This window comes from Sycon ciliatum, chromosome 4 (genome assembly GCF_964019385.1).
Source record: "Sycon ciliatum chromosome 4, ocSycCili1.1, whole genome shotgun sequence".
In the NCBI taxonomy this organism is placed as follows: domain Eukaryota; kingdom Metazoa; phylum Porifera; class Calcarea; order Leucosolenida; family Sycettidae; genus Sycon; species Sycon ciliatum.
Genome location: NC_088646.1, coordinates 61,910 through 82,496, shown reverse-complemented (window position 1 = coordinate 82,496; position 20,587 = coordinate 61,910). Strand labels below are relative to the sequence as shown.

At 47.2% G+C, this 20,587-nt stretch overlaps 1 protein-coding gene across 1 annotated transcript; it reads left to right on the top strand.

Annotated features, from left to right (window-relative positions):
• The first annotated feature begins 580 nt into the window (after positions 1-580).
• On the top strand, positions 581-17,707 carry LOC135813737 (uncharacterized). Its single transcript, XM_065326747.1, has 7 exons — positions 581-733; positions 964-1,021; positions 3,550-3,733; positions 7,255-7,471; positions 11,320-11,507; positions 12,736-12,982; positions 16,194-17,707. The coding sequence occupies exons 1-7, from the start codon at positions 695-697 to the stop codon at positions 16,554-16,556; spliced, it is 1,296 nt and encodes a 431-aa protein (XP_065182819.1). The 5' UTR covers positions 581-694; the 3' UTR covers positions 16,557-17,707.
• Positions 17,708-20,587: the final 2,880 nt, after the last annotated feature.

Below are 20,587 nucleotides of genomic sequence, written 5' to 3'. Positions count from 1 at the left end.
TGGCAAGCTAATCCCTCATTACGTCATCAGCGCTCGCTCGACGAAATTCAAAAGTCGTCTTCCTGCTCGACTCGCTCGCTTCTGGAGACTCGTTCTTGTTCGAGGGGTCTTCTCTTTCACCTACATGTACCTTCGTCTTGGCATCGAAAACTCGGCGTCGAAAATGAAGCCGGAGTGCCCCGGGATCCGCGTTAGCATCACTTGAATGTTCAGAAACACACAAGCCTTCGCTTCCGCAGGCCACCACTATGCGCCAAAGCCCCTTCCAAAAAAAATAAAAAATACATATTAAATAAATGAGACTTCGGGTATAACGACACTTCGCGAATAAGGACACTTTTTTGATGCCCCGCCGAGTGTCGTTATACGCGAATGTGACTGTAGATCCACCAAGTACCAGTACCATGATCTACACTGTACGTGGATCTACTACTAGCCGTACATGATCATGATGACCAGTCTACACGAATCGGCGGCGGCCGCGGGGGAGTCTATCGCGGTGAACTACACTACACGTACATAATATTATGTATACGATAGTATGGTATACACTATACAGACTCAGTACAGTATAGTTCTGTTGACTTCTGTTCAGAGTCAGAGTTCTGTTGCGCTCGTGGCTTATGTTCAGTTTTGTTGAGCAGTGTGGAAGAACAGGAGGAATATCAGTGTTTGGAAACGCCAAGAAGTAGACATGCTCGCGAGGATCGCTCTCCTTCTGGCGTGTGGCCTGGTGAGTACCAATGTCGTACGTGAAGTAGCGAGCACAAAGAAGAACTTGCCGTGTTTGTTGTCACTCGTATTGCTGTTCTGCTGCTTGTAAAGCCTAGCTCAAATCACGACACAGCTAGCTCCCTCATGAGTCATGTTGCTTGGTCCTGACTGTCGCTGGCCTGATTTGCATCTTGCCTTTGTTGTTTGGCTGTGCTGTCGGCACCTGCGTTCCTGCGTTCATGCTACTAGGTGGCAGCCGAGGCTATTCACTCTACTCGTCGCCCTCCGGCAGAGTTCATATCTTCGGGTGAGTTGATTTTGCATTGTTGTATGCTGTGCTAAAATGTTCTAGATGTTCGTGCCGTTTGCTCTGTCGTGTGCTTCCGCGTTGCGTTGCTGATCGGGACTGATCAGCTTTCAGTTCTAGACCGTACTAAGCTAGCGTGTGTTAGGCAAGCGAGTCAGAGCTGGAAGCAATCATTTGTAGACTTGCTTTCTCCTTCCATCTGTGATTATTTATTTGCTTGCGTAAGCGATCCTAGGGAAAAAAGCAGTTTCGCTGCTGTGGCGCGTCTGTTGGCTGGCGGATGTGAAACAATGCTTGTGCGTGTCGGTGACGAACACCAGCGCTCCTCTTCTCTTGTGTGTATGTGTGTGTTTGTGTGTGGTGTTTACTGTCGATGTACGATGTAGATCTCTGCGTACTAATCTACAGGAAAAAAGAGCAATAAATTCGACTACATTAATTTTTGGAATAAACTAACTTAGCCAGCATCGGCGATTAGGTTCTTGTGCACAAAGAAGTGAAGCGAGGAGAAGTCTGTTCATTGTTCGCTCAAGAAGCGAACGCGGTCATCATGAACTACTTTCAAGTGCAAAAAGTAACATTAATTTTTATCCTTCTTTGTGCGGGCACTCAGTAATGGTGCGCGCTCCGCTCTCCGTTCCGCGTGGCGGTCGGCAATGATCTTGACGTGATTCGATGGGTTGTTAGGTGGTGGGCTGTGATGCGAGGAGCTAGGTGGGATCGGTGTCGTGTTGTAGTACAAGTACTGAAGTAGATCGCACGCAGGTGGTCGCTAGCTGCTTGTAATCGTGTAGCTAGTAGACACTTGAACACGTAGAGATAGCACTTATGAATTTTTATGTTATCACTACTTTTGCATGGCTAGGCTGCCTGTAATACTGTATGGCTTGGTGTGGGGACTGTGAATAGAAAGGCTGAAGTAACCATCCCAGCAGCTCTCTACTGGAACTGCTAAGTGCTAGCTCAGGCATGGCTATGTTTAGGCACTGAACCTCCACTGCCATACTGTATTGCTATTTCTAATTACTAAAAAAAAGAAACCATGGCGAGGAGACAATAATTTGATAACCGCAATCAATACGACAAGCTGAATCACCATTTGTGTACACTTTATTCATGCAATGTAAAACAGTGGAGACACTGTGCAATAAGGGGCCATCCGTAAATACCGATATTTATTTAGAAATGAAAACTAGTCGTTTCTCTTCAACCCCCCTCCCCCCCTCCCTCAAAAACGAACACATACAAACGATGCATAGTATCGATATTTTTTCTTTTATTTTCTGGACGTGCCCACACATACAAACTGTGCATCAATATTTTTCGAGAAACGAACAGGTGCTCAACCCCTAAACGACTAGTTTTCGTTTCGCAATAAATATCTATATTTACGGATGGCCCCTAACACGATGAGAATATGATGAAATAGTGTAGAGAATAAAAAAAGAATTCAAACAAGTTTTCGTACAACAGTCATCAGGAATCGTCGTTGCACTAAAGGACACTGAAACAAAATTGAACTACATGTATTATAGAAATCTAAGTTTTTAGTTAGAGAAATAACACTAAGAACAACAGCAGTGTAATTTACAAGTGTGAATTACACAATAAAAGCGAGAGCAAGATGTTCATCTGCTTTGCACGGTCAATTTTCCTCCCATAAGCGCATATACAAATGTGTGCGGAAACGACGTTCTCTGATAAGATGTGCAACTCTGTATGACAGACTTTTCAGCAGGTCCCAACACTTGCATACAACTTCTACTATGATTGTTCTTTTTAGTGTTTTCCTACACCTTCACATGTGACAGGCTTTCTTCTTGACAGGTACTTCCACAACTAGCCTTGCATAATTTTTTAGTGCTTTCATTCACCTGGTCCTTTACACATGACAGATTCTGTTGACAGGTACTTCAGTATGTGGACAGTGTGGATGTTTGCGGTGTGGGAAGCCTGCTTTGGTGGTACAGTCAGACCACATCCATGAAAATATCCAGACAGGCCAGGGAATGATAATCGAATACCCGTACTGTCAAGAGCATAATTATAACCTGGGGGCTTATATACTCTTCATACTGTATGTATGCATGTGTTGTAAATCGGTGACCAACGATTTTCTTGCGGATGGCGAGGGATCCGGATAAGAGAGGACCGGATAAGCGAGGTCTGAAATAATATTAAAATTAAATCATGTTGAGCATTTCGACATACTCTACATGTATCATGCTGGTGTGTTCTACATGCTGCGTACTTTCTCTCACTCCTGCATAAAGAACTAATTCTCCTGCACGATGGTATTCGTTTTAACAGGAGTCGATTGTACATAAATTGCACTGATCAATGTTTTCTTCTCTCTCTCTATTTCAATCTCACATCTCTCTCTCTCTCTCTCTCTCTCTCTCTCTCTCTCTCTCTCTCTCTCTCTCTCTCCCCTGTCTCTCTCCCTCCTCTGTCTCTCTGCCTCCTCTGTCTCTCTGCCTGTGTGCCCGTTTGCCTTTCTTTCTCTTTTGCTTCCACTGGCACTGCAGAGTGCTATGGGCTAGCGCAGCCGTTCTTGGCCAGCATCCAAGAGAAACTTCATGAACGACGACAGCACATTCGAGAAGGATGCCACGACGAGGCGTATCTTCTAGGACAGGAGGCATTGCTCAGTGAACGCTCGCACAATCGGTCAATTGCCAGAGCCTGCTCTTTGGACAAGCACTCTGATTTGTAAGCTTATTGGTATCAGGAGAGAATCCGATACCTAGGCTATACCCCCCCCCCACCCTTGCCACAGTAAAGGGGATCTGTCACCTTGCATAATTAAAAGTGAAGTGAGAAAGGATTGCATGAGTTATTGTGAGCAACGTCGCATGTGTGTTCTTCTTGTGAGGACATTTGCGCTGAGTCTGACAGGGGTCTGTCTCTCAGGATTACCCCGATCACCCTGGCGTGAATGCGGTCATCAAAGCAATGAGTTGAGTATGTATCAGGACATTAAGCAATCAACTTACGATGATGCTTAGTGACTGGAATGCGAGAGTGCTTCTCTGTGGTCTTGAAATGGCTTTCCTAGGAATGTAGGGGCCGTCCCAATTTTTCCTCACTTCGCAATTTATTGCAACCATACGAAACGTAGACTTTCTGAGACTATGCCAATCCGAACCGAAAGCTCATAATATTAACCCTTAGGCGGTAAGCACAATCCGCGTTAGAAAGCTACAATGCCATGTTATAGTGCACTTACAAAGCGCAGTCTGGTGCCGGCATCATGTTAGGCAAACTCATTATCTAGTGCAACACCCATTCTAGCAGTCTCTTTTCGTAGTGTTACAATCCCGTGCTGGGTCTTTCCAAGGTGAGGGTACCACTCTGGGGGTTGGCTTTCAGCTGCCAGCACTATACTTTTTTCTCAAAAAGCAAAGATTCCACTATCCAATCCTACTCCACTATACTTGTCAAAAAATCCCCTGGCCCTACATGAAGGGAAAGTGCTCAGGCCTTGCAGTATGTCCTAACCCTGAGCTGAGCCTTGTCCACTTCAAAGCACAGCTTGCAGTTACTTCGGTTAGCGTCGTGTTGGGGGGGGGGGGGGGGGGGGTGCTGTTCGTGCTGGTGCAGCCGGTGCTGGAGGCAGTGGAACTTGGACACCAGCCTGACCATAGAGGCGCTTGGGTGGGGGCTCATCCACTGGAATTTCAGCCAGTTGCCGAACACGGCTGGACTGAAAATCGGAATGCCGACTGTATGCTGTGTGTGATAGTTGACTGGGGTGGCCAGTACGCCAGAATTCAACGGATCGAAAGGAATTTACTGCAGCAACAGCAATCAAATCGTAAAAGATACTTTTCCATGACTCTCTGGTTCGCCGTAGCATGCGATGAGTTTCAATTAGTCGAATGTGTTGACACCGGCCGTACTGCGGTAATTGTCCATGATGCACCGAGGCTGAGGAATGTCAACTTGTAGAACGTGACCCTGTCTTTGCACCCTTGGTTTTCCTTGAAACCATGGCTGTGTTGCTTCCCCTATGGATGGAGGAGAGAACTGATACACGCGTCTATGTCTTTCCACTGCACGTACAATACATCTTCCTTGCAAATATAGTGGATCGTCCCGAGGATCTGCCCGCCTTTTGAACTCTTTCACCTTTCATTTCTGCAGGAAAGCCGATTCGATTATGTCGTATTCCAACAATGCTCTTGTTCAGGTCCTTCAGGGACGTCGGCATCTTCTCAGACGTGAGAAAATGATCACACTACACGGCATGGTGCTGGTTGCCTGGACCTTCAACCAATAGTATCACCACATGTGCCAGTCCACCTGTTGCATTGCCCTGGCCAGTATAAATTTCGAAATAGCACAGAATGGCGCTAGCTCTGTTGCAGAGGGCAAATGCTTTGAACACCCCCTCCCCCCATTTAGACGGCTTTGCTGGTGTATACCGGATAACAGGTGCTCGGCCCTTGCACCGAATCATCTTTCGTCCACCACGATGTTTTGGTGACGGCTTGAACAACGTACGGCACTTTGTGTGATGATGCTTGATCTTTCGGAGAGGGTCCTCCGGGTTCTTAGTGCTATGATCCACGAGCTACAGAAAGGACATCAGAGCCTTCGATTGCTTGTGAGACGATATCATAAGCCTGGCATAGCCACCAGCGAAGAGAGAAGTAGTTTTGCAGTAATCAGACAGTTCGGGACGAGGAACGTACGCCATATAGAGAAGTAGGGCGAGATGCCTGTAAATTCCTGCATTTGTTGCTGTCCATAGGCCATCTTTGTTTTTGTAGGACGGCCGCTGGTCGATGTGAGCATCAGCATAGGCATCAGTGAAATTGAGGATGTCTGCAACTATTTCAGGTGTAAAATTTAATTTGGAGATACTAGCCTCTGAGTCAACGACAAACTTAGGAGGCAGTTTCAGTCAAGGTTCACTTGAAGGCTAAAACACAGGTATCTGCTATGGTCCGTCATCTACGACATCCATAGACGACAATTGTACATGACCAGGTCTAGCACTGCGTCCTCGGCCTCTTCCGCGACCTGCCCCACCACCAACACCACCTATTGGTACGTCACTGCCCCTAGCTTATTCTGCCTCTCATATTCCTCTTCCTCTCTGCTGAACACCACGTCCTCCGACTCTTGGTTGTACTCGGCTACGCAACGGAACAGGCTCATAATCATCATCAGCATTGTCGTGCACCTGATCATCTGCTGATCCGTCATCGGAAAATTCACTGCTGCCATTGCCGTCAAACCCTCGGTCCAGCTCTTCCTCTTCCCTTGACAACATGAAGTGACCTTCAAAACAGTCGGAACTCTCATCAGGCAGAGGCTCATTGTCGGCCTCGAGGTACTGAAAGAGGTTGAGAGCTTTAGTCGCGTCCATTTTCAAACTACAAGTAACAGGTATTGTACTTCGGCAGCAAGTCGCATGTCGTATGTAGGCATGGATTTGGTTCTGTAGCGGGGGTGGGCCCCTGACCGGGAGGGCCCAGTCCAGTCTCTACCACTGGATGTGTCACTATGCTGTGAACGCAAACTGCACAAACATTTATGGATCCAGGGGCGTAACTGATCCCCCTTCTGGGGTGGGGGGGGGGGGGGGGGTGAACGGCCGCATATGTGTAGGATGGCTGGTGCATGTCATTCATGGTCATTATGTGCAAGTTGAACCTAGGTTGAAATTTTTATGGGGGGGGGGGTGTACGTGCCCCCGTGCTCCATGCAAGCTACTCGCCTGGGTTCCATACAAAAAACCCGGATCCAAGTGGATCCGAAAGTCAGCGTTGTCATGGCTGTGAAGTAACACTTTCAAGCCATATTGTGTTAACACCGTGTACATGTACTATGTTGAATCAGGATTTTCCCATGAGAGTGCATATTGCTGTATTCCCTCCTCCTATAGTACATGTTGCACGGCCGTGATAAATGCCGACACTTACTGTAAACGCAGAAACCTTTGCGGTCCTGAAACGTTCGCGATTTTCGCGATGGGGGTGAAGTCGTGAAAGTAAGTGGGCGCGAAACGCAAACCTCAGATTCGAGTCAATCATCAAAATCGACTCCAATCGCAAACATTTGCAGGTGCGAATGGTCTGCCATCGCAATTCGTGAACTAAAACGGGCGCACACGATTCCGGGTTTACAGTATGGACTAGCCCTTACAATACATCATGTGCAATCCACCTTCATCGTGTGTGTTTGTGTCTTGTTTGGGCCGGTATGTACGTCCAACTCTGCAGCTGCAAGTACCTGATGAGTCATCTTCCGCTCGGCAATTCCAACTCCAAGTCGTTTGTGGCGCAGGCAGGCATCACGCAGAAAGTCTGTCACAGCCGTCTCAAGGACGTTGTCGACATTGTAGCCGCTGAGGTGGCATCGCTGACTCGCGTCCTGGGAAAGTGTGCGCCGAAGCACGCGTGCTACGTCTATGAGATGACCCAGGACTACAAACATCATGTGAGTTATTATTTATAGAAAAAGAAAATGATGATTTAATGATTATCTTCACTGGTTTAAGGGAAAGACACAAATGGGAAAAGTCTGAAGAAAAAATTGACTGTCAACACCAGGACTCGAACCAGGGACAAATAATTATCTCTTTTTCTTTTAGTGATTGGTGTAGCCCAGAGACCGTTTAGAGAGTGTTTGAGGATGTATGGAAAAGAAAAAAGGACAAGGATCTACAAGTTACGCTATAGTGTCCACACCACCAGTTACTAAACAATCAGCTCATGCGATAACATTGCACGAGACTGACCGACGATACTGATGTTCTGCAACTAACTGGCTAACAGCTCTAGCACATCTTGGATGCGCACTCCAACAGCCTTCCAACTTGGAAGGTTCTAAGTAATAGAAATAACATGAGAGGGGAAGGTGAGCGCAACCAAGAGCTACAGCTGTTTGCCAGTTAGTTGTAGAACGTCAGTACCGTCGGTCAGTGTCGTGCAATGTTATCGCACAAGCTGATTGTTTATTAACTGGCGGTGTTAGTGTACATTATAGCATAAATGATAGTTCCTTGATCCTTTTTCTTTTCTATAAATTAATCGTTGGCTCTCCATCTGAGTTTTTATTATGATGATTATTCTCATATCCGTCCCAAATGGGACTCGCGACGGGAGAATTGACTGTGAGCATGTGTGTGTGTGTGTGTGGAATATAGATTGCGGGTTCGATTCCCGACGATTATGGTCACACACGTCTTTCTTCTCTTTCTCAGACTCTTCCTGACTTTTCTTTCATTCTCCTGGGTGGTTACCAACAGCCAGTGCATGCCGGAGTATGTGGTGTGATGTGTGTGCGGGAAAAAAAATGAAAAGACCAAAAATAGGGATTCACTGGCCAGAAAAAGTCACTTCAAAATAGCTGTATGGTGTAGACCAGGCTGAATAGTGACGGTCAATTCTTCAGCCTTGCAAGCTGTTGAATGGTGCAATCCCAGCACAAGTTGTTATGGCTTCTGCCGTAGCATTGCTATCATCGCCTCCGGCGATGGGCGTCAAAGGTCAAGGTGTGTGTGTGTATGTGTGTGTGTGTGTGTGTGTGTGTATGTGTGTGTTTGTGTGTGTGTGTGTGAAAGAGAGAGAGAGAGAGAGAGAGAGAGAGAGAGAGAGAGAGAGAGAGAGAGAGAGAGGGGAATCAAACTGAAACAGGGAGTCTAGCAATAAATAATTTACGAATAGCTGTACTATACAGTATCATGTAAGAGCTGTAGAACTTTCTCTAACGGCCATCTATCGTACACCATCTATCGTACACCATCTATCGTACACTTAACATATGAAGAGCTGAGATGCAAAACCAGCTAAGCACCAAATTGGGTAAACCAGATTTTCAGCTCAGTGTATTCAAAAGCTCAAGGGGCACCGCCAGGCGAAATTTTACATTCACAATCTGACAAATACCTTTTCAAAAGTGGAAACATAATGGATCTAGAGATAAACCGTGCATAAAATTCATCACACGGGAACGAGTGAACAAGATGGCAAGCAGTCAGAAAGTTGCTTCCTAACTCGTTCCCATGTGTTTTCTTCTATTTTGCATTATTTTTATTTTTATTGGCCCAGTATCCGAGATAAAATAAATCATTATTGGCCAGTGCAACCAGGTCCTTGCTTGCGGTTGCTCACAGTTTCGTGTCTGAAAAAAAAACACTCCTCAGACGGCATAGCTAAAACTGCTATTCACTACGCTTGAATTCTCACCTGACTGACTCACGAGTGCCATCCAGAGCGCAGCACGAAAAGCCCATCGAACCTTTCATTCGGCAAATCTACAAGAAAATTCTCGTGTGCTCTGGATGGCAGGGTGAACTCCCACGTAGGGAGCGACACACGATTATCAAACCCTTTCACACGGTCGTAGCTCATTCAGTTCTCAGAAAACCACTACTTAGACCGAAGTACTCATCAGTTTCAGGGGAAGGTGCACACGGAGAAAGTCTGAAGAGAAAATTGACTGTCACTTCCAGCTCTCGAACCAGAGACCCTCGCTTATGGCCAGGGATGCTCTACCACGACGTTGTGGTGTGGTCGTCATCCAAGCAGCGACCAAAGTGAAAAGTCTCAGCTGTCGCCTCTAACAACCGTTAAAGTGATGAGAAGAAAAAAGGATGGTGAATTGCAACGCCGGTAACGTTTGTCGCTGGCATCACTTGGGCGAGAGTCAGGTTCGGCATCCATAATTTTATCGTGATTTGAGACATTCAACAGGGCTAGATGATCTGACGCATTTGTTTGTTTCAATCGGTACACACCTCCTTCACCCTCATCAAAGACGAGGGTCAGCTTGTCCATAGCAATTGGGAAGTCAGTAAAATATTATGTTTTGCTCTTCTTGCGGCTCTCAACCTGCTGAACACCTCTACGTTGCAGCGGCAAACACACATCCTCCGGTTTGGTGAAGACCAACACGGAAACCGTGGAGACCAATGCTTGTGTAAATACCTGCCATGCTGCTAGCATGGTGCTTACCTGTGATAGTCACTGAAGCACGGCTTGTTGGCTTGTTGCTGGATAGAGAAGAACAATGAAGGAGCAGACTTTCCCTGACTGTGCGCACAGTAGCATCCGGGGGTTTTCTACTCCTTCTCATTAGCCCATGCGGAGGTGACAAGTTACGTCGCTCGTATCACTTTCAACAGCCGTGGACGGAAGGACCTGTGGTGTTTTTTACTTGGGTGCTGGCTTCGGTGCAGTTGCATTGACAGGTGGTGCGGAGTTGCCTTCAATATCACCCAGCTGCTAGACAAGCTTTACTTTGGGCTCACATTGGGAAAGCAACTCTGGTCTTTCCAGTTCTCCAGGGTGGGCCTTCTTATATTCGTCCATGAGGGTGAAGTTGTTCATGACGGCAATCTCAATGAGGTCCTACATGCTTACCTTCCAAGATGTATTTTTGACCTAAGGGCCGGGTTCCACTGTGGCTCCGCTGCTCGTCTTTCGCGGCTCGAAACATCATCATTACCATAGTGACCGCGGCTCGAGCTGGAGCAGCGAGGACGCGGCTCACCGCGAGCTTTCGCTATGATTCTTGACCAAAAACTGCGAGCCGCGGTCGCGGCTCGACCTGTTTCCCGTACTTTGCATTGTTTTGTACGCCAGAATTTTAAAATTCAAAATTTAATTTGTTGCGCAGGCCAGAACACGAGGATTTTTAGATTTCGCGCGCCCGCGCAGGCAGGTGAAACGTCATCAAAAAGTGTGGACTACGACCGCGGTACCGCGAGTGTCAGTGGAACCGCGCTGCTCCGCTGCATGCAGCCAAGTGCCGCGGAGCAGCGGAGCCGCGGAGCCGCGGAGCCGCAGTGGAACCCGGCCCTTAGAGGAGTTCTCCTTCTGAAACTTAGTCGTGCAGTCCTGGTGGACGATACTGTCTGCTGGAGATCTCCAAGTTGAACAAAGGCTTGCAAGATGTGCTGCACGATAAGGTTGCGCTCAGGTAACGCGCAACATGACGCGCAATTTAAAGTGACCATGATGATTGGGCCGCGCGCCACGCAAATCATAATTGCACCGAGAAAAACCGAAACGTTTGATCGGAACCTCGTGAGGGGGAGATCAAAGAAAAAAGTTTAGAAGCGCATGTCAAGGTCTATGTTACCTTCGTCATCAACATTGATTCCTGTGCGTTCCCTTGCTTAATTAGTGTTCAGTAGTTCCAAACTTATGTTCCCTCTCTCAATTTCTCTCTCCCTCCCTCGCTCGCTCGCTCCCTCCCCCCTCCCTGTCTAACTCGTTCTCTAACGCATGCACACCAACATACGTGCCCTGGCCTGTCTCTGTTGCCTTTCCCTTTCGCAGGCCGCCAAGCACATCCGCCACACGTTCCACGTGACAGGCCGCGCCAGTGACATCTGCACACGCAGTGCGTACATCCCGGCGCTGGTCAGGCCGTGTGAACGCTTCGCAGTGGCCCAGCGCGCAGTGCAGCGCATCCAGGCGCAGTGGGAGTCCATCTTCTCGTCATTGAGCCCAGCGGACTGCGACCGGTGAGTGTTCTGTATAACATGTAGTTTTACGTGTGATTAAATTTCGGTGCCAGGGACCTGCCAGGTTTCAGTTGTATTGTAGAATCAGGTGACCAGCCTAACCTTGACATACAGTGCATACTCTAGTGCCTTTTAGGTGTGATCTAAATTTAGGTGCCTGAATTCTCTAGCAAAATTAACGAAATTAAAAAAAAGCCGAAAAGATCGTGATAAAATAGCGATTTGAAATTCTATTTTGTGAAAAGAAAAGGACCAAAGGTTTCCAAGTTACTGTAGAACGGGTAATTTTAGCGACGTAAAAACCCTAGCGAATTTAGCGATCGACTCCTTTTTGCTAAAGTTTCAAGTCGCTAATCCGTTGAGACAGTAGTGCACTGGTGATCCGTGAGTAAAATCGCTGCAAATCGCTAAAATAAAACGTCGCTAACCGGTTGACAATGGGAAAACGCTAAAATTAATAGTCGCTAAAATTACCCGTTCTACAGTATCCGTTCTTTGTGTCCAACACTGACAAATTTAAGCAAGATGCCGGTCAGTCAGAACGTGCACCGATGAGCACAACACAGACTGCTGTCATACTGACATGAGACTCTACAATGGATTTGCTTGATGCGCTATGGTCTTCCTCGGCGGCAGGTTGGTGAAAATCCATGATTTTCCCCTCGCTCTATTGCAGCTCATCGATATCCGATCCTGAGTTGATCTTGTTATGGTCGATCGGGGACTCCTCAGAAGCCGAGGACGTCACCAGCATCTCCAGAGCTACAGCTGCGCCGATATTACGCACCATAGTCGATTCTCCTTATACCAAAAGAGATTTCTTTCCGCACCTAGATGCACTTCTTCAGGCAGAACGCGGCCTACGCACTTTCGAATCGTATAGTTATAAAAAATCTAGACATAACCCGATCGATTTCTCTCCGTAAGGGACAGGAAAACATGTTAGGTGTAATCAGCATTTTGGTATGAGATTGTGTGCTGAAACATGGTTAATGGCCTGAAGTCAGCTTAGTGAAAAGATGAGCATGTGGGACCTCTGGTCAATTTCTGTGTGTGTGTGTGTGTGTGTGTGTGTGTGTGTGTGTGTGTGTGCGTGCGTGTGTGGGCGTGTGTGCACGTGTGTGTGTGTGTGCGTGTGTGTGCGTGTGTGCATACTTGTGTGTATGTGCACATGCATGCGTACATGTTTGCTTGTGGATGTGTCTCTCATTCGCTTCACTATATCCAGGATGCTGACTGCAACAACTGGCGTGACAGACGAGGCCACTACACCTTCAAGCCCCACAACACCTTCAAGCCCCACTACTTCTCCACCAACGGAGACTGCCAGAGAATTCGCCAAGGAAGTCTACGATAGAGTGTGGGCAGTCGACAGTGCCACTGTGTCTTCGGTTAAGCCCGGAGTATTTGACGGGAAGCGCTATCATGAGTGGCTGCAGGGCCTCAAGGCTACTCCAGAATCTCATTTAGCTAAGGTAACTGTCTAGACCATACATCCACCACAGGCCATGCAGTGCCTACACCCATTGTTTTACTTTTGCTTTCCTTGCGTTTTGTTTCCCCTCTATCCGTAGGTATGTTCCTTGTGATAAAATATAGTAAATTTCACCGTTCCCGTGAGACACGGCTGGAAGCCGTGTTCTCCGCATCCGCAGGAACGCAACGACCCTCTAGTACCCTCCTGTGATAACAGATAACGATGATAATCCAAAATTGGCACCTGAACGTTTTGGTGCCTCGCACTTACAGTGGTAAATTAAGTAAGGCATGCCATTGATGTTTCCCGATATCTGTAGGTCTAGGGCTGCGCCGCAGAGCCTTGGCGCGTACTTTACAGTGGAACCTGTCAAGGTCACCACTCGGATAGGGTGACCACCTATCCTAGAAGACCCACTGAAACCAGGACCAAGGGATGCTATTTCCAGTCAAATGACCCTAGATACGGAGACCACCTGGTAACAGAGACCACGTATTGGAGATCCCTTGAGCGGTCGTCTTAGACAGGTTTCGCTGTACTTTCGCGATTGGATCTCATTGAGCAGGACGGTGTAACGTTTCGTTAACACTCTCCAACTCCACTGCGGCATCATATTTACACTCGCAAACACTTCCATCCCCGCACAGGCTCTCAGCTCTACGACAAGAATAATCATAGCCAGCAATCGCATGTCATAACGTACAGTAAAACCTGTAATGGCGACCACTCGGATATGGCGATCACTCGACCATGGCGACCACTCGGATATGGCGATCACTCGACCATGGCGACCACTTTTCCTTGTCACGGACGCATTCACATTCAAAACACCTCGGATAAGGCGACCACTCGCTTAATGCGACCGACGACCACCCACCCGCGACCGCGTTGCACAGTGCTAGTCATGTAAATGTACGCATTGCATGGTGCACCAGGCATTGTAGATCTACACATCAGTGCAGGAAGTGTAGATGTACATGGTGCATGCACGACATTTGACAGGTCTGAGGACCCCAGCCTTGCCCAGGCACACAGGCCGTGCTAGAGTAGCAAAGGTGTGTGCACTGTGATGCACTGATCAAAATGATGTACCGTATTTTCCGGGGTATAAGCCGCACCAGGGTATAAGCCGCACCCCCCCCTTTTTGAGGCAAAATATTGACCAAAAGTTGGTGTTCAGAGTATAAGCCGCACCCATAAACCAAGATTTTTTACACTCATTGACAAATGGCCTTTCTACAAATTTATTATGGTTATGGAGCTAAATACCATGTTAGATCAGATTATGAAGTGTTAGTGCACCACAGGTTGCTGCAGAGATGTTGGTGTATTGCTGTGTTGACTAAATCACTCCATGTCATCTGCACTATCTTCAGTCTCGCTGCCACTGATGCACTAAAACTAGTAAAAGTGCCGGGATAGCAACACAGGCGTGAAGCTGAGTCGAATGACATGTCACATGACGTCAGCATGCATACTGATGTATGCCATGCTAAGCATTCTTTCGCGCAAGCATATTCGGTGTATAAGCCGCAGGGGCGATTTTGGTCCGATTTTTAGCGAAAAAAAGTGCGGCTTATACCCCGGAAAATACGGTATCACATGTGGATATGATCACGTGACCCACTGAACCTGGATAAGAAGACCACCTGGCCACGCCGACAACTTTTTCTCGTCCCTTGAGGGGTCGCCTTAGACAGGTTTCACTGTACAGTCCGTATCGCCTATAAGGTTGGCGGCTATAGTAATATACCGGATATAGTGATCAATTTCTCAAATTCATTTTCATTTGCCATAACTAAGTATACACAGTTATCGCGTATAGTAATAATCGTCTATAGTAATATATCGCCTATAGTGATCAAATTCATATTTCAAAAGACCTTTATTACATTATTTTTGCATCGGTTATAGTGATTGATGTAAAATCAAGCGATGTTAGAGGAGAACAGGGTGTTACGTCTTCGTGAAGAACTTGTCCAGTGAGTGTTGTTTGGTGAGTTTTGCTCGTACAAGTTGCCAAATATGCCTCCATCGTGAGGAAATGCTGATTTTCTGTGTCAGGAGCTACAGCCAGCTACATGACATTGTACATGTGTGTAGTGCGTATGTGCACGGCGCGCTGAGTCGTTTGACACCCCACTCGCATATATTGCATGCAGTATCGGTCATAGTAATATATCGCTTATAGTGATAAAATGCTCAGAATCAAACACCAACGCTATAGGCGATACTGACTGTACATTCAAAATCAACATAATTTTGCAAATCGACCTTTTTTTCAGCATCACTTTTCAACAAGGACGAAACAAAGTCGGCCGACGAAGCCCAGAGGAAGAAAATCACCCTCTCCACTTCACCATCACGATACTGACATAGATACGAGACGAAACAACTAAAAAATCCACAAGAAAACTGATCGGCCATCATCGCGCTGACTTTGGTCTGAGAATTTCGATCAGGATCAAAAATGTACGAGGAGCACTCAAAATAAGCTACGGCCGTATCACTCTCTACTCCTTTTTCAAGACACAAAAGTCGACTCTCCACTTTCAAACCAGGAACCAGACATACCAGTGGTCCTTTTCAGCTGCTCCGCGAGCGCAGGAAATGTTCACCAAGGGGCGCAGAGCAGCTTCCATTCCAGAAAAAGTGCTAAAATACGAGTAAGACTGCATGCCTGAGTACATGAGTACATGCAGAACATAGTCAATTTCAGCGTTTCTGCTCCCAACAGCAACTTGCTTCGACTAGCTACAAAGATTACACCAAAGGATCAACCAACAACCGTTTCCTTCATTTTTTTGACAGGTGGTTTCCTTGTGCTTGGCCCAGCACGCCAAAAATCACACCTCGGAGGAGTACAACAATTTCAACTCCCAGATGTCCTCGATTGCTGGCCATCAATAAATACCGTATTTCCGGAGTATAAGCCGCACTGTGAACACTCAAATTGTACCCAACAAAGGGGGGGGGGTGCACCTTATACTACGATGATCAAATTAGTGGTGATAAAATAGTAGAGATGTCTGTATTTCGTGGCACAACAATGGGATTGCGGCTTGTACTCCTGTGCGGCTTATACTACGGAAAATACGGCAACTTCCATCATTTCGCCCATTGAGCATCATCAGGGCAAGATGGAGGTGTTCACAAGATGACTGTATCACATTGTGTCTGTGTGTCCACGTGTGCTTATCCACATGCAGGAGAAAACCGAAGAACCACCCACAAGTCCTGTAGCCGAAGAGAAGCCTGGCGCGTCGAAGACGTTCAAGTGGCCAGCAAAGCACATCCTTTTGACCGTCAGCGGATTCATCCTGGTTGCGGGTATCATCTTTACGCTTATGATGTACTGCACAAAAGAACGAAGACAGCGCATAATCCGTCGTACTGTGTCGCCGTTGTCTGATGCACCGCGGTTGCCGTCGAAGGGTCCGCTGGCCACAGAGGATGAGCGTGATCTGGAGGCTATCATGTACGTGAAGCAGCACGGCTTTGAGAACCCAACCTACTCGTTCTATGAGGATCTTGAAGGGGACGAGGTGAAGCCGCGAAGCGAAGCGTTGTAACTGGATGTGTTTGTGTTGGTGATGGGTGTGCTGCAATTAAGCCAACTCGCCCTGTGACACGGGCATTCTCTGTTGTCTCTTTTGTCTGCTTGTCTGTCTGTCAGTCTGTCTCTCTCTGTCCGTTTGTCTGTCTCTCTGTCCGTCTGTGTCACCATCCCCATGCCCCCCCCCCCCACCACACAAATATACAGTCATGCACATGAGTGCACCTGCTCACACAGACAAACACCTTCGCAAGTACACTCATATGCGTGCACGTGCACAATAATGTACGCCCCCCCCCCCCCCCCAACACACACTCACACACGCACACATACACATACATACGCAGACTTCTCTCTCTTTCTCTTTCTTCTACTGTCTCTCTGTCTTTCTCTGCCTATCTCCCTCGGCACGTGTGTGTGGTGTGTTTGCATCGGCTCCTTTACCGTCTCCGCTCCGTCCTTGCATGTTTTCTAAAGATGTACATGACTTTGTACTTTTCTTTTTCTGGTTGCATGAAGCATGGCTGAATCTCTTTGCCACAGACACAGGCATTACCATCCAGCATTACTACAGAAACAAGTATCACAGAAGCAAGCTGGCTGGGGACTATGCAATCCCAACCCCAGTCTCGTATAACAGTTATCATGTGACTTATCTCGTGCATGGAAATCCCCTAGCCGTGGCCTGTTGCAAGGAGTCAGCTACCCAGTAGTGTTAAGAAGCGGACAGTTGCACCTTTTCCGGCATCATCTTGAGGCAGCAGTTCCGTCGTTAGCCTGCGGCATAGTGTATTGCGCCTCTTTTCTCCAGTCGCATCTCCGTATCCCCACGGCTGTCCTGGGACTACTCTGCGTGTCCTTTCTGGTCTTTTTCTGCATGCCATGTACTTGTATTCTGTTTTCGGATTTAACGTTGTATCTGCCATACCTGTGCCTTTGACGTGCATGTGCCCTATCTTCTTTTAAGAATACAGTACAGTATATTCTCTTTCTGTCTTTATCTCTTTTAATGTCACATGCATGCTCTCTGCTCTGTGTTGGTGGTGCTTGTGTATTCCGTTGTGTTGGGTGTACATCACAAGCAAGTTTGGCTGCATCTGGATTATCATTGCTTCTTTGGGAATCTCCTGCTCATGATTTTGTTTGCAATGATATCCTTGGATTGTGGTTGCTTGGTGGACTTGATTAATGGCAGGTGTGTGTGTGTGTGTGTGTGTGTGTGTGTGTGTGTGTGTGTGTGTGTGTGTGTGTGTGTGTTCGTGTGTGTGTGTGTGTGTTTGTGTGAGAGAGACAGTTATCTGGCGCAAGTCTTGATCTGTCTCATTCAGATCTTGTTCGCTATCGTTGCTATAAGAGAAAATCTGTGGGTGCACATCCAGTACATTTGCAGATTTGCGAGCTTCTCTTTCGACGGGCGTATACATGGCATACATGGTGTCTGTGTGTGTGTGGAGGATTGTGTGCCTGTGCGTGTGTTGTGTGAGTACTGGTACAAGACGGGAAGAGACAACCATGGTCACACACCGAGATGATACCGCCCCGCCCTGAGATATCTATTACAAAGTTCATTTTCAATAGGGCTTGAAAGTGCTACGTCACAGCATAGCAACAATTTCAAAAATTCAAAAACTGGATCCACTGTGATCCAGTTTTTGTATGGATCCAAGCACATTTCAAGCGGTCTTACCCACAGCATGGTGATGTAGCCAGTGAAACTGACTGATTTGGCTACTGGGGGCGGGGTTACAACTGGTGGCAAAATAAAAGTCACACCTGCATGCGACATGAGTGGGTTGCTATGCACCCACATACATGTACTTTATAGGCAATAGCAAAGTCACACCTTAGTGGATCCAAAAATAGAAATCTGATGTCAACTTACTACTCCCTGGCCGTTTTGACGTCATCACTTTCAAGCCCTATACATGTATGCGAGTCGCGGACATGGAAATCCAGTCAATTGACCGGGGCCGGAGCCCTCAGCGCGTACAGAACGTAAGTCGTTGGATGCAGTGCGCATGTTGATCCAATGCGACCAGCAACAGTGCATGCTACGGCTGCATACATGTAGCCAGCACCCTGGGGCCGCTAGACGTGCGACCGGATTTCCATGTCCACGACAGTACATGTCAGTGGAGTCAACTGTAGACTTTTTTGGATTCTCGCAGCTGACGTACGACTTCCTGTGCTGTGCATTTCCCAAGGTTCCAGGCCACTGAAATAGGGCTTGAAAGTGATGACGTCAAAACGGCCAGGGAGTAGTAAGTTGACATCAGATTTCTATGTTTGGATGTGGCTGTGACGTAGCACTTTCAAGCCCTATTATAGCGAATTTCGTGATAATACCGAACCGTTCCCCATGTCCAAGTAAGTTTGAGCCCACGTGACATGGCCACAGTGTAACTGTACTTCTGTTATAACGAACTTCGACTATAACGAACCAATTCTCCTGTGTTCGTTCGTTATCATTGTTACAATTATGAGGAATCGACTGTATGGACACATCACCATAGTCACCACAGGAAACCATGGTCACCATTTAGCACACTACACTACAAGCACTCCCAAGAAAGAAAACACTCCCGGTCTGTTCCAAATGCATGCTTCATGAATAATTATTATTTGTACAATCACTGAACAGCTTTGACAACGTAGACAAGTGCCAGTACTAGTGAGTACTGTACTATTAGTAACCTAGTTACAGCCGGTTTTTGTAACTGTCAAACAGTAACCTGCAAGGCTGCAGCTAATGTAGTAATGATCGCATTATTCCCATTAATAGTACCTGGTGCGGATACATGTACATGTGTCGTGATGCAGCTCTCTGGCCTTGGTGGTATGGTGGTTGTAAAGCCCACTCCGGCACTCGTTGTCGCATGTCCTATGCTGTCTAGCCAGTCCAGTTCATGTACAAGTCATGTACAATCGTCACAAAGCCAGAAGAGAACAGAGACAGCCGGCTAGGTCATTATTGTTGTAACGCTGCGTTTCATGCACTTAAAGTGTCCAATCGTCATGTAGCTCACGGTTTCCGTCCGTACCACCACTGGCACTAGCAGTCGCAGTGTTCAGGTGCACAAAAGCACACACAGAAGAGGCAAAAGGCTGTGTAGCTGTGTAGCTGTGGAGTGACACTGTATGCTGAAAGGTATGGAAGTTTGTTATTGTTCGAACTGTCTATTTCAATAATAACATGACTGTACATGTACAAGTACATAAGTTATAATATAACTACTTTCAAGTACTATTATCACTCCCTTGACACCGATTTTTACTGACTGGTTGCATTTTTTGAAGCTCCGGAATTTTTGGCGAACCAGGCGTGATTTTGACTCCACGTCTGTTCTGTCATGTCCCAAACCTATAGAAGTGCTGCCGCAAAGGCTGCCGCAAAGGTTCCAGCGAGGCGCAGTCCCAGCCTTGAGTCCACGCCATCCAAGCTGTCAGCAACAAGCCGAAAAACGCAAGCCAGCACACCACCTGACGTGATTCGCGCGCAAGTGTCCCTGGAGACCGATAGCAATGCCAAGGGAGAGGACAGTGTTCAGAGTCTCCTCTCTGACATCCTGCGGGAGCAACGTGCTCTTACGGAGCGCTTCGATGTCATGTCATCGGAGTTTTCGGCCAAGATCGATGCTGTAATGGCCGAAAATCGGGCATTGAAGGAGAAGCTGGACATCTTCGAGGCTCGCCTTACTCGTCTTGAGAGTACAGGTACGGCAGCGTACCGTACGAACGGTGAAAAGGACATGCCGCCCCCGGAAGGGGTTGTTGGCACGTGCAACGTCGTCAACTTTGCTGCTTTGGTGCAGGAAGAAGTTGACCATCAACAGCGCTTCAACAACGCCATTGTTCGCGGCATCCCGGAAGCGGACAACAGCCTATTTGACGACTGCATCCGGATCCTGAAGATAGACTCCTATGAAGTCGCGCACGCAGAACTTTTTTTTTTTTTTTTTTTTTTTTTTTTTTTTACATTACAAAAGTCTTTATTGCACTCAGAAAAATAATAAGGCACCCATTTTGATAGTCCAGGGGATGGCCCAC

Coding starts and splice junctions, on each gene's coding strand:
- LOC135813737 (XM_065326747.1), top strand. CDS start 695: ATGCTCGCGAGGATCGCTCTCCTTCTGGCGTGTGGCCTG. Junction 3,734..7,254: donor TTGGACAAGCACTCTGATTT/GTAAGCTTATTG, acceptor CCAACTCTGCAG/CTGCAAGTACCTGATGAGTC. Junction 12,983..16,193: donor CAGAATCTCATTTAGCTAAG/GTAACTGTCTAG, acceptor ATCCACATGCAG/GAGAAAACCGAAGAACCACC.